The 15601-nt window shown below is 27.7% G+C and overlaps 1 protein-coding gene across 4 annotated transcripts in view; it reads right to left on the bottom strand.

The window, feature by feature from the left end:
- Positions 1-15601, bottom strand: part of LOC109594610 (hepatic leukemia factor) — a 111633-nt gene that overhangs the window by 54905 nt on the left and 41127 nt on the right. For 3 of the 4 annotated variants that reach the window (XM_020009833.2, XM_020009834.2, XM_020009835.2), the window contains exon 1: positions 11755-12206. The exons of the other annotated variant lie outside the window; for it this stretch is intronic. In XM_020009833.2, the coding sequence (XP_019865392.1) occupies positions 11755-11962 (208 nt within the window). In that variant the 5' untranslated portion in view covers positions 11963-12206. Of the gene's footprint in view, positions 1-11754; positions 12207-15601 lie in introns of those variants that run through there. 4 annotated transcript variants of the gene reach the window in all.

Genomic DNA, 15601 nt, shown 5'->3' with positions numbered 1-15601 from the left:
AAATTAGTGTATGCAAATAGTTAATTTTTAAAATTAACATAGTAAATTAGTATATAAACAAAGATCATTCACAAATTAATGTTTCCTACCTACAATAATTATCATGTTTTCAACAACTGGCATTTAATTAGAACATCACCAATTGTTATGTTCACATTGAAATCTATTTTCGCTAAACAACAATCACGATCATCCAATTACACAGAATCATTTTTCCTACGTTCCCAGAATCCAAACTCCAGCATGTTCAAAGAAGCAAAACAGGGAATCCCAGTCTAAAATAGACTTATTATTCACTCATTAACTTTTTATTGCTATCTCAAGATTTGCACGAACAAACCTTATTGTTTCCACATTTAAAATTCAAGTCCAGTACAGGCTGCCGAAACAAATACCGGGACCGGCTTGAACGCTTAAATTTTTATCCTAGTAACAGGCCACTCGTAAAAAACGACTTATCTAGTAGGTATCTCCTAGTTCAGCAAAACTGGTTAGTATAAAATATTAGCATCTTTCGTTCATGGCTAACAGCTTTTTATACACTGAAAATATTCAGATAGTACCATCAATTGTTCCGTAGCCGTCTACAAATAGATTCGAAGTCTGGATGTTTTAAGTTCGAGAATTTTTTTTTAAATGTGACAATTTTACACAACACTACAACTTCAATTTCCTTGTACACGAAAAAAAAATTACCCAGAATATAATTACGTCAGTAAAATTAAACAATATGATATTAATGAGTTAATAATCACTTCCATTTAAATTATGCAATATTTTTTAATGTTTAAGATATATTATAATAGATATATGGGTAAATCTTCTATTCAAATTATTAAAATTATTTCACTGGTAGCACACACCTTTATCAAATAGGGAAAACTTACTTACAATTACTTCAATTGTTATTAACCACAATGTCCTCACCTATTGGGTTTTGTAGAAAATATGTAAAATTTTACGGTGGTGATTCATAAATATTAATGATATATTTTAAATAATTTTATATAAAATGATTCACATTATTTAATAATAGTATTAATGGTAGTTCCTGGTTTAGATGATATGTTTTATATGTGTTCCATTTAAGGTAAACACATTTCATAAACTTTTAAATTTATAATTCGATTTCAATTACTAAAAAAACTAATATTAATTTATTATAAGATTTTTTTTAACTTCCTAGGCAATTTTCCATGAAAATAGTTCTAAAACATCTGAACTAGTTGAATACAAATTATGACAGTTCCGAAACTTTTTAACCAATCCAGTATAGAATTAAAACAGTTCTAAATAAAATTAAGACAGCTTTAATATTTTCTAACTAATTATGTATGCTGGAGAGGTACTAGAATAGCCTTTCTAGTACTACTCAAGCAGTTCTTTGTCAAATTAAGATAGTTCTGAAACTTCCTAACCAATTCTTTATAAAATTAATACACATTTAAAACGTTTTAACCAAATCTAAATAAAATTAAGATAGTTTTGAAACTTTTTACCCAGTTCTGTATCATCAGACAATTCTAAACCTTCTTAAACAGTTCTATGTCAACTTAAGACAGTCTTGAAACTTCCTAACCAATTCTTTATAAAATTAAGACATTTCTAAAACTTTTTAACCAGTTTTATATAAAATTAAGATACCTTTAAAACTTCATACCTAATTCTGTATATTGAGGCAATTCTAAAACTTCTCAAACAGTTCTGACTCAAATTAAGACAGTTCTGAAATTTTCTAACCCGCCCTATATAAAATTTAGACAGTTCCAAAACTTTTTAATATGTTGTGTATAAAATTAAGATACCTTTGAAACTTTTTCATCAATACTCTGATAAATTAAGGAAATTCTAAAACTTCTGTATAAATTAATAAGACAGCATTGAAACTTTATAAGCAGTTCTGTAAAAATTGATGCACTACTAAAATTTCATAATAAGACAGTATTGAAACCAGTTCTGTAATAAATTGAGGCAATCAATAATAATTAACAATATTATTATTTATTATTTCTTTTTTTAGTTCTTAGATATATTTAAATATTAGATTTAACTTTTGAGTAGTAATAAATAGTAAGTAAACTTATTTAATAAATTGTTACCTTGAATGGCATTAATTAAGTTCGAAGTAAATAATAAATAAAAACGATTAGTAAAGTATTCTCGTAAATTATTACAATTGAATGTTTCCTGCTGAAACTGATATGACAAAATCGAAGTAATAAATTCTTTTTCAAGCTGACATTATCCCTGCTCAGAATATAAATCAGTTATTTATTTAAAATTCCTTTAGGCAAACTACTTAGTCCGTTTTATTTTTAAACGAGACACAATTTCCATTTTACTTATTACCGCACTTTATGTAATTCACCATGGAAGACGTTATCATCAATTTCCTTTGGGAAGTGTGCGCTCTTCTTCCTTGTTGTTGTTTAAAGTTAAATAAGCTTTCACCGCATAAGTAAATGTCAAATTTGTCTAATTATACAACAGAGCTGGTAGGTCTCCTGCCTATGTATGATGCATGTATGACTTTGAGTTGGGAAATTTGTTTCATTGTACCATTGTCTTGATTTTTCATTTAAATTTCATAGTAAAACTCTTTGTGTCTATAAATTACTGACTTTATTTGCTAATTGTAAAATGAAACGTTTGTAATTGATTTGGTAGTAAATGTCAACGGAGTCAGCATCGATACCTTCTCGTAAATCAAGAACTTTCTCTCAACGACGAATTTAGATAAAAAAAAATGAAATATAGGCGACATTTAATACAAATTGCAAAACCCGCTATCGATTCTATTTTTCAACTTTCCATATACCCATATAAAAAGTGAATTTATAAATAGGCCCAGTCTAAATATAAACAACTGTACCTCAATCAATACGCATAAATTTATAGAGGTACCTCGTCACGAAATTTAAATTGACCGAATTGAATTCGGTAAAGAGGCGCCGTAACGAAGGTAAAAGTAATGCGGACAGCAATAAACGTAGACAAAACCGAATTCGCCGGGGAAAGTTTTCGAGGTACCACGAACCTGTAAGTTTAAACTAGCCGAAATGTATGTTTAAAACTTTTACTTTTTCACAGATAATGACGGTGCCGTGCTACCAAACTACTATCTAGCAGAAAATAACATAATTGCCGTACGTTAAATTGTATTTTTTTATTTTTCGATGCGGAAACATGTTTGAAAATGCCGCAAATTATTCTTAAATATTTTATAGTGTACGTTTAATTGCAGAAACAATGGTAATTTTTAATTCACCGCCGCATATTAGTTATTTTGTTCTAATTTATTATCTTAGAGACCTTGAAATAAAAGTGTGGAATATAATTTTTAAATCTGCGTTTGTCCTTGCCCACAGGAACGTTGGAAAGTCGGTTTGTGTTTAATTGTCTTCGCCACGTTTTTTCGGAAATTCACACGGTCAATTGGAAAATATTGATCTAACAACTGCACATATTTTTTAAGACAATGGCAGCAACATTTCTTTGGTCAAATATATGTGTTGTTCAAATATTACTACTAAAACTAACAAATTGGAAATCTCCAAAGAGACAAAAAATGGTTAATTGTAAGTAATACCTTCTTCAACGTAAATTTCAATAAATATAGGTAACATAGTTATAGTAAACCGGATTTTCCATATACGTTTCAACATCTCTATAATCTATAATGAGGGAATACAAATATTCTCGATCAGTTTTATGTCAAATTACAACAGTTCTGAAATTTCCTAACCAATTCTTTATAAAATTAAGACAGTTCTAAAATTTTTAACCAGTTTTATATAAAATACTTTTGAAAATTCTTACCCAGTTCTGTATAATGAGGCAATTCTAAAACTTCTCAAACAGTTATGTGTCAAATTAAGACAGTTCTGAAACTTTTTAACCAGTTTTGTACACTTTTGAAACTTCATAATCAATTCTGTGTATCAGTGACAGTAATACTTCTTTGGCCAAAGAGGCAAAAAATGGTTCATTGCATGTAATACTTTCTTCAACGTAAATTTCAACAAATACAGGTAATTACTCATGTAAATTACTAAAAAAACCAACATACACTCCCCATTTTTTCAGTAAACCAGAATTTCCATATACGTTTAAACTCTTAATTCATTCTTGCATAACATTAAAATTACATAAATTCCTCACAGGTTATCACAAATATAATTTTCCATCTGCACATACAAATTCAAATAACGTTGTTTATGTTTGGATTTCGTTTAAATGCCATTCAACACTTTATACCTAATGATAATAATAATCTATTGATATAATACGTTCGCTAAATCAAGAGATACGTAATAAAATAAATATGCCATAAAGGTCAAGAACTGAATATGTGCTCCTCATTTAATGAGTATCCTTGCGAGTAATTTAAGTACTTTTTAATCCTTCCCCGATCGTAAACCACGACTTTCATTGCTGCTAATCGAAAACCTTTCACTCTTTTTAAAGTACGCTGGTCCACACTTCGTTAAGCCATGATTGATTCGTAATTGTTCGAAGTAACGAAGATAGGCGGGTTAAAAAATGTTTAATTGCCAAATCGAAAGTGCGACTTGCGACAGTCTATTAAATATTTACACTATTTGATTATTCAATTAACTTTGATGTACACTTTAATCGAGTCCTCGTAATAAAAATATTAAATTGTGTGTTGGAGAAATTTATTTAAATGAAGTATGTTGATTTATTATACGAATTGATATATATCATGGTGTCAGGAAAGTGGTCCACCGTTAAGATGTGATAGCAAATCAGTGGCAATTTACATTAGATTTACGTCTAATGTGTGCTAATGAACAAGAAACAGAAATTGTATTACGTATGCAACTCGAGGATGACTATAATACCTTATTTCCTGTCGTTTTTTTCCACGTATTGTGTATAATTTGCCGTGATCGATGTTATTATTGTTATTTTTTGTGAAAAATGCGATATTTATCGTGTGAGAAATCCACTGCGGACAGAAGGCCGTACAATAGATGTGGAGGTCTACAAATCAAATTTGTAATTTTCATTTTTTTCGAAATTTCAGTAGGTTTGTATATCAATCATAACAGGATTAACGTGCATACGTCAAGCCATAAGGATTAAAAGTAAATATAATTAGCATAACGTAAGTAGAAAAGAGTAAGGACATTTCAGTAATTATGGACTTAATCATTATTTAATTTGATACAATATACGTGCAAATTAAATTACGAACAAATCTTAAGTTTAATTATTAAAATAATTTATTTTTTAATTAACAAGCTTGAAAAATTACCAATATTTATTCAGATTCGAAATAAAAGTTGATATCTTAAAGAAGGAAACAACGTTTTGTATTTTTTCACACATTTAAGGAAAATAAAAATAATTCAGATTAGTTTTACCAATATAAATTAGTTTTTAAACATATGTATTTTTATAAATTATATAATATCCAAAAATACAAAACTAAATTTAGTTTGTTTATAAATTTTATCAATTCTGATCATTATGAAGTTTACGAGTATGTCAAAAAATACGATTAATTAATTTACACCCTTTACAAATAACAACTATAATATTTTGTTAGAAACTCTTTTATTTAATGTAAAATATAAAAATAATTTATTTATTGATATAACAAAATTTGTATATGTTGTTTATGAAATTTTTAATTAAAGAGGTTAAAAAATTGTAATAAAATAATTATTAAATTTTGTATATCAGTAAATTTTATTAATTCTGATATTCCGATCATTAAATATAAAATTCGTACCAAAAATGATTGAAGTTAAATATAAGTCATATAAAATAGTTTGAAGTTTATGTTTGATTAATTATACCCTTTAGAAATAACTAGTATAATATTTTGTTAAAAACAAAAAATAATTTATTATTAATGTAACAAAATTAGTGTATGTTGTAAATTAATTTTTTAAATAAAAAATTCTAATAATATAAAACTAAATTTTGCGTTATTGTAAATTTTATTATTGCTGATCCTTAAATATAACATTAATAAAAATTTTTGAAGACAGAGTATGTCAAAAAACTTTTTGTTAGAAAGTCCTTTATTTAATATAAAATATAAAAAAAGAATTTATTTATTGATAAAACAATATTAGTGAATGTTGTTAATTAAATTTTTAAGTTTAAAAATTCTAATAATATAAAACCAAATTTTGTAAATCAGTGATTTTTTTATGATTATGTCAAAAACACATAAATTAATTACATCCTTTGGAAATGATTTTTTTACATAAAGAGATTAAAAATAATAAATATATAAAAATAAATTTTATATAACTGTAAATTTTATTAATTCTGATTATTAAATATAAAAATCATATAAAAAATGTTTGAAATTTATGATTAATTAATTATACCCTTTAGAAATGAACAACATAAAATTTAGTTAAAATGTCGAGATTTTATTTATTAATGACAAAAATAGTTTGTGTTGTTAAATAATTCAAAATATAAAACTAAATATAAAAATGATAAAAAGTTAATCAGAATAAAAGTACTTAATTGAAATATTAACTAAATATTTTACATATGCAGTTAAATTTGTCCAAAATGTAGAGTCTGTATAATGGATATAAATTATGAGATAAAAATATATTTATAATATTTTCATCTCATATTTAAAATAATTTAAATGAAAATAACTTAACTTTTTGAAAACTAAATTCTCCATTTATGTTTTAACTTATTCGATTCAGAAAAAAAATATTTAGTCTTGTAAAAAAACTGTTTAATACATCTCACTTTCATTTCCATCATTTTAAAGAATCTACATGATAATTGAGATTGTCAATCGCCAACTGAAAGTCGTAACATCCATAATGTTCATATTAATTTCTAATGCAGTTCTCAAACTTTTTCTCATCGTGAACATTTTTTATTTTAAATTTTAAATTAATGTAAAAAATTAAAATTAACCAGGTGGCACAGAGATACGTATAAATTGTTATAATTAGAAAAAGGTATTGCATAAGAGCAACTAATTCCATTAATTAAATCGATAATTGCATATCGTAAACTATAGAATAAAAAAAAAACCCAAAACCAGTTAATAAATTAACCGTTTCCGATTTTAAAATTACACCAAACGGATTTGTTCCGAATCATTCGAAAGTTAGGCAGATCATCAACATTCAAATAAAAGTAAAATGAATCGAACATAACATAATTAAAACGGCCATTTCGCAACAACAACAACGGAATCTGAATGATTAATAGAAGCGGTTGGAAACTGTTTTGTCAGTCGGCCGGTTTTGCCCGGAGAACAGAGAACCGCTGACTGGTTCCAGTTTGCCAGGCCGAGCGCTAAACTTTCTCCAAACTGCGGTGCCTGCTTCTTCCGGGATTGAGACACACCGCTATTATTCCATCTTGACTGCCGACTACGTCACACTTTCAATTTTAGCATCGCGAACTCACGTCCTCGTCCACCACCGCCGCACCGTTCGTTCTTATTGCCTCCGAACACGAGATCATGGGAATCAGGATGTTCGATATTTTCGTTGGGACTATCCAATTTATGACATAACTGTCGGTTGTTGTTTTAATGCAACAATCAGATAACGGTCGTATGAAAAACAACGAAGAAATCCGTGATACCTCGTAGAAAATTAAAAATTCAGCACAATCTAAATTATGTCGTTTAGACCTGACAACAACCCCATTATCTTCAGCTTTTGAATTACTTTTTAATCCTTCCAGGAAGCTTAGATGGGGATCGCACATTAACATACGCCGCGCAATTTAGCCGAAGATATAGTGTGATCCGTGCCGAGATTGCGGCCTCAACTTATTGACATAATAATGGGAAATAAATCGTTCCATCGCGGACAGCCGATCAAACGAGATGCAAAAATATCGACAACAGAATTCGCATCCCATCTACACTCATCTGTTATTCAATTCGAGATGTGATTTGCATGTCCGACCACAACAAAAGTGGAAATGGCTCCGATGAATATCTTTGATTATGAGATTTTTTTTTATACTTGTCACTTTTTTTAATGATAATTACTTGTTTAAATACGCATAATTTAAGATGAAACGAGATGCGCCATAGGTAAAAACATGATTTGTTAAATTGCATAAGTTTGGTTATTGTTTATAAACAATTTATAAAGGTATAAAAGAGCTAAATTTAGAAGACGACTTGGAAAACCCGTGGAATTTACTCACTCCAAGTGGACAAACAAAAAATTAATATTATATACCACCAAGGCAAATTAAACAAACGCATAATAATGATTGCAAAGCTCAATAATGGTTGCAGGAAATTGGTTTTTTGTTGGCCAAATAAATATAAACACACGATGGTGTTACGTTGTTTTCAATTTAAATTACAATAACTCTTGTATGTTTAAAATTAATACAGTATTTTGCAAGTGTGCCCGATAAAAAATATGGATAAAAGCGTAAGTGGCCAACTCAAGGCTCCTTGAGATGCAGATGTTCGGAGTAAATTGCAAAATTACAACGTAAAAAAGTCGTGCACTCGCATCTGTACGAAGGAGGGTTGCGAAAAAAATTGTCGCCAAGAGGAAAGGAAGGCAAAAGGTGAACAAATATCGATTCGATCGGGACAAATTGTTAATTTATGATAATGAAATTTATTCCAATTTCCGAAGCGTAAGGGGATTGAAAATCAATATGACAGGTTTGTTTAAATAGCAAACACAACAGAGAAGTACTTGTTTGATTTACATAGAGTGCTTCTGGGAACGTTAAATATTAAAATGTTTCAAGGATTTTAAAAATGTGTTTGTCTAAAATTCTCATTTTCAAAATGGTGACCAAGATAATTTAAAATAATCAAAACAAAACAGAGAATATGAATTCTTTGTTTTTGAAAATTAATTTAATTCCAAAAGTTTCTACAAATTTATTTTGAGATTTTTCAGTTTGTTTCAAAAGTAGCATTAGAAGGATTTGTTACCCTAAAACTAATCGAACTAATTTGAGACTTTTTGTAACTGAAAACTATTTTTAGCCTGTTTCAAATATACTTTTTTCTTTTTAAATTTTTGAGTAGTTTAGAATGATGTCTTTTGGAAGCAAATTTTGACATTTTCTCTTATTAAATGTTTGAGGACTTCTGAATTATGTCTTAAAATTCGTTTCAAGAGTAGCATTCCAAAGATTTGTTAAAATACCTCTTAAAAAATAAATGTGGCAAATAAATTTGAGACCTTCCAACTGATAACTAATTTTCAATGTTTGTTTTAACATTTCGAAATTTTTACACGTTTCAAAAACTTTTTGAAACAAATTTTGACATTTTTCTGTTTATAAATTTTTAAGTAATTATCTTAACATTAGTTCCAATAGTAGCTTCAAAAAGATTTATTAAAATATCACTAAATCGTAATCGTAATAAATAAATTTGAGACTTTTTGTAGCACAAAATTATTTTTCAAAATCTTTTTCAACTTGCCAAAACTATTAAACAACTTCTGAAAACTTTTAAAAGCACATTTCTCATTTTTCTCCTTTTAAATTATAATACTTATGTATCAAAATTAATTTCAAGAAGAGCATTAGAAAGATTTGTTAAAATATCCCTAAAACTAAATGTGGCAGATAAATTTGAGACTTTTTCTAGCTGAAAACTACTTTTTCAAGTCTATTTTAGCATTTCATTTTGACACAATATAAACTACTAGAAGTAAATAAATTTAACATTCCAATAAATTTTTGAATACTTTTAGAACTTTGTTTACAAAATTGTTTTTAAAAGTATTAAATTTTTATTATTATAATTTATTTTTTGTGAGTTTCAACTTGATATGGAATAATTTAGATACCTCAAACTTTTCTACAACTTCCACAATTGCCCCACATTTTTTCAAACCTTCACTGTTTTACTAACCGTACTCCTCCACCAAAAAAAGGACTGTACCACATTTAATCCGTGAGCATTTTGCGCAAAAAACTGCCGTACTTATTGTTCATTGATTAATTTGCAAAAAAGCTCGACAGTTTGACCTTCAGCATCTATTCTTTTTACATCCATCCGAATTTATTCCACAATGAAAGGTGTGTTCTGCGACATTGTTAGATCCACTGTTTGAAAATGTTAAATTTATTTTCATTCAATGTTTAAATTCGCCGTGAATAAATCTAAATAATTGGCGTTCTATGTATGTACGATTCTCTATTGTCCTAGCTGTGACCAATTCGCAGTCTCCGTTGTCGATGACTGAATTACAAATCATTTTATATTCTGATCATAGTTTTTTTTAACAGAAAGACTGGTCAGATAAAATGTAGAACGTGATAATGGTCACTCGTTATTAAAATTAATACCGATTCGAGCTTTAAGTCACAATGAAAACCAACTTTGTACATCACGTTAAAATTAACAACAATAATAGTAAAGATATAAATAAAAATCGAATAAAAACATCTTATGAGTCAACCTTGTACGTTATTATATACCAATAAAAAACAATGTTCCTGTTTAAAAATATACCGCATATTTAACGTCAAATGCACATTTATGAATTTAAAATCCGCCTGAGCAGCAAAAACACCACTTTTGTTTTACTCAGATGATACGTTTCATGTAACCAGATCTCGTCTATTAGATTGCCCACATATGTTCTCAAAACTTTTTAATTATACATTAAAAAAACTGCGATTCAAGGCCGCCAATATTGACAATTCATATGGTCTGGCTGCTAAGTCAATGGTTTCAACGCTAGTTTTGCCAACAATGTGCTAACGCTGTGGGATCTAAAACAAGCTGCACTTCAACGCCACAAAAATATGTTCAGATTATGAATAAACACAAATTTTAGGACTCAAATTTGTCACTTATTCTTGACCATAACTGTATATACACATACAGATTAAGAGAAAAATAAAACAAAAAAGTTTTTAGGGTTCCATCTGTGGCTGACTGAGGAAATTGAAAGATCAACAGGTTGTTAGTAAACGGACTGTATACACAACAATTTACGTGTACACATATAAAAAAAGAGTAAAACATAATATTTGGGTAACCAGAGGGTTTTTTAATACAAAAATTATGCGATTTTTATATAAAAGAACGTCACAATATGCGTTTTAAGAAACAAACTGTTCAATTTATTAACTATTATACCATTTTAATGTTTAAAAAATATTTAATATAACAAATAATTTCAATAATTAATATCAATATTTCCATATTTAACGTATTTAGTGTTTTGTTAAAATTTTTTAATCATCTTTTAATATATTTAAATTAAATAATATCGTTCTCAATATTTTATAAATTTTAAACAATGTTATTAATCATATTATTTAAATATTTATTAAAATTACTATTATAGTACGTGAAAAACCATTAAATATTTAAAATTTCAAATAAAATAAAATAGTCGTAAAAATAAAGTAAATTAAATAAAAAATATATTTTATAACTTATTAATTTCTAATGGTGAGAGAACATTGAAACATAAATTGTATTGTTTTATTAATAATTTATAGTTTTAAAGCAATTTTGAATAATTTATATCAAAATCATAAATACATTTTTTAAAGATATGTATTTAGAAATTCATAAAAATAACTAATTCTAAGTTACCTTCAATTATACGACTTAATAATTTAGCAACAACAAATTTTGTGTCGGTAACCAACGCTCCGAACCACCCCCAAAAACGAACCACACACATTTCAACACCCTCCCGGCGTTTACAAATAAAATCGGTAGCACTGTGCGCCACATAAATTTCCTGCAACAAGATCAGATCTCCGTACCATTCATGTAAACGTGCTGCCTCCAGAGCTGCTGGTACTGCGTCCATTTGTGCGACTCGTCCGGATGGGCCTGCACGTGGGTCATGGTGCCCTGCATCACACCGACCGGCACCTGGTGCCCGTTGATGTTGGGCGCGGCGGGCGGCGGCGGCGGCAACTGGTACTCCATTTTCTGCTGCGCGTCTCTCACGGGAACCACAAAACTCATGTTAACACATGCTAAACTTGCGGACCCGCAAACCACATGCACAAGATTCGAGAGAAATTTCTACGTTAAAATTCAAATCCGGACTCCGGGTCTCTTACAAAAGACACTCGCTATTATCTCCCTTGGCTGACTGACGAGTTGGGTTCGTCCTGCGTTGGGACCGGCTAGGAGCGCTTCTCTTCAACACACGGGGCCGGAAAAGAGCAACTGGACCTGCTGAAACACGGACCGCCAAGTCCGAGCGGTGAATGGGTTTCGCGGCGGACGGAGTCGGGTGGGGATCGAAACCGAGAGTGTTTCGCGATTGCCGGAAACTTTACCGGCGTACGGGTGTTTCGTGGATGGGTGCCCGCGGTCCACCTCGGTGATCTGGCCGTCTTTGTTTTTTATTTTTTATTTGTTCGTGGCGTTCGCGCCAATACTCCTGCGAGCAGGACCGACTAATGATGGCACGAAACGTGTTTCGATACCGATCTGGGAAAAATGTCTTCTTGTCGGACACGACATATTTGCGATGATTTAAGGCATCATCCTTCAGAATATTTGACTATTTTTTTAATGTGTATCTCCTAAATGTTATATGGCGCATATCTTTTTATAACAAACATCCGCTCAGATAGTGATTACTATTAATTAAAATTTTGTTTTTTTTTTAATCCCACCAGAGAGTGAGATGTTAAACTGGTTGATTATTATACTAATTTAATTATTTAATTATTTTGAAAATTTAATTAAATTTCAATACTTAAATCATAAATTTAATATTTTGTTGAATTTAATTCTTTTAATTTTATACTCCAAGAAATTTTCAGTTTCTACAGATTATCTTAAAAGCAATTTTAGATTTAATTTAATAAATTAAATAATAAATGTATATAAGAAAATATATCAACATAATTACAGAATTTAGAATAGTAATTGAAATATTAAATTTATTGCTTCTAAAATTTTACCCAACGTTATTTACTTATTAATATTATTTAAATTACTTTTATAGTATGTGAAAAAGATAATTAAAAAATTTCAAAATAATTAAAATTCCAAATAAAATTAAATAAGATAAAAATTTACTAATAAGTAATTAATTATCGGCGATAATTACAGAATTTTTTTTTGTATTTCTTTGAACATATTGAAACATTTAATTATGTGTTTCATACAAATTGACGCATACAATTATTATTTTTATATTACTTTAAATGTAAAATAAAATGAAATAATTATTAATAAAATAAAATTAAACAGAATAAAAAAATATAGCCAATTTTAAAAAAAGATATATATTTTTACAACCTGTTTCGATATTGATCAGGGAAAAATATTTTCTTGTCAGATACAACATAATTACGTTGATTTAAGACATCATCCTTCAGAATATTTGATTAAATTTTTCAACAATCTCTTAAATGTTACTCCGCAGAATATTAATAATTTTTAATTAATTATCGCATCTTCTAAGATGGTAAAAATGTTAATATTTTAAGCTCATTTTAGATAAACTTTGTTTTCTTATTACTTCATGAAATAAAAGAAACATGAGAAAATCTTTAGGCACATTTAATATTAATTAATATTTTTCAAAACTAGAAATTTTCAGATTAGTATATGCAATATAAAGATTTTTGTTCTATTTTATTGATAAACTTTTAGACATATTTAAATTTTTTCTTATTTTTTATATATGAGATTAATTGTTAGAGAAACTTTTTTATTTCTACAAAAAGAAGAAAAGAAGATTATATACACAAATTAAAAATTATTTTTCTATTTTATTACAAAATATAAGTATATTCATTTTGTGCAATTAAAGTATATGAAAATTTTTATATATATATTTTTTTAATATGGCTTTACATACTATTTTTTTACAATCTTCTTCAATTCGGATGTTTTCTTCAACGTTACAAATATGGGTAACAAGTACATGAGTAAATCTAATATAATTTTATATGAAAAATTAAAATTAAGTAAATATTTTCAATCTATTTTTAATATTAAATATTTAAGTATATTTGATTTTTTTGTATACAAGTAAAATAAATATTTCTTAAATTTATGGCTGTGTGCTTGATTACTTTTTTAAAAAAGTATATTTTCATATTAATTTTATTACAAACTTCCTTTCAGGAGGTGATTAGTAGTAATTAAAAATGTTATTAATTTTTACTGGTTGTTAAAAAAACTTGTGTTCTTTATTACCTTTTATAATGTGGGATATATGAGAAAAAACGTTTTGTATGAAAATTAATATTTTTATACAGAAGTAATTTTAAAATATAAACGTAAATATTTTCATTGCCACTTGATGAGGAACTATTTAAGTACATTTAAATTCTATATTATCAAAGTAAAAAATATACATTTTTAATTGATAAATATTCTTAATATTAATTATTAATTAATTATAATGTTAATGTAAGAAATATGAGAACATAAGAACAAATATGTATGAAAATTTAAAATTCAAATTTTTTTATCTATTTATTGAGATTATTATATACAAAATATTTTTATTTTACTTTATTAGTAATATTTAAGTACGTTTACATTTTCTGACCAAGTAAAAAATATTATCTTATTAGTTTTTTCAAAATATGTTTAGAACAAAATTCCCCTTAAAAATAATTAAACATAAATATTTTAAAAATGTTTAGCTGATTATTAGTGATTCTTTGATTTTTTGTTTATTTCTACAATGCGAGAAATAGTCCAGGAAAATTTAATTTTATTGTAAATTTATTATTTTAGAAGTAAAACAATTTCCTTCATTTTTTCATTTTTTTTTTTTCATGTCCTCTTTATTTGCCACTTTATGGAAGTCAGAATTGATTTTAAAGTATTTAAAAAATATGGTTTTAAATATCTTAGTAACAATATTTTACTCCTTTTGTACACTTTAGAAAATACTGATAGTTGAGACTACTTTAAAATTTTACTGTAATCACAACATTTGAACTTAAAAGCCTCTTTCACCTTGGACAAAACTACCCATAGTTTCCACAATTTGATCTAATTTATAGTGAAACAGTCGGCACCACTAATTTAGATTCCGCTTAGACAAAAATCAACATTTTTATTGCTCACTATAAACAATATATCAGCCAATTCTAAATACTAAATTAGATTAAAAAATAGACATGTATAGTATTCACATAAATTAAATACCCTGACACATCTTTCTGAATTTATTAAAATTTCAAATTGAAAGAATGCTTTGTGTTCCCAGCGACAAAAACCATTAAAAGTGACACATAATTAAATAAACACTACCTTAAAGCAACACTGCAACATACCTGGAACAAAAGCAGAAATTAGCACAAGATTTTTATTTTTCAAACAAAACAAACACTCATACTTAACAATGGTAGCAAAATAGGATTTTATCATAGATAATTGCATCAAAAAATGAACCTGCTGAGCTATGACCAGGGACATTTTCATGGTGCGCATGACGACCTTAAACTCGAACGAATGTCACAGAAAAATATGTATGGCGAACGGTAATTCATAAATCTGTTAGATTTATTGCATTGTTGTCAGTTAAATAAACATTTATTCGGTTTTTAAACACATAGGCAAGTCCCATTCCCCACTGAAATTATCCGTATTTACGTGTTATTTGTGTCTTACGGAAAACAA

The sequence above is a fragment of the Aethina tumida genome, chromosome 2 (assembly GCF_024364675.1).
Source record: "Aethina tumida isolate Nest 87 chromosome 2, icAetTumi1.1, whole genome shotgun sequence".
Classification (NCBI taxonomy): domain Eukaryota; kingdom Metazoa; phylum Arthropoda; class Insecta; order Coleoptera; family Nitidulidae; genus Aethina; species Aethina tumida.
Note: the sequence above shows the minus strand (reverse complement) of the source record. Positions and strands in the feature narration are given on the sequence as shown.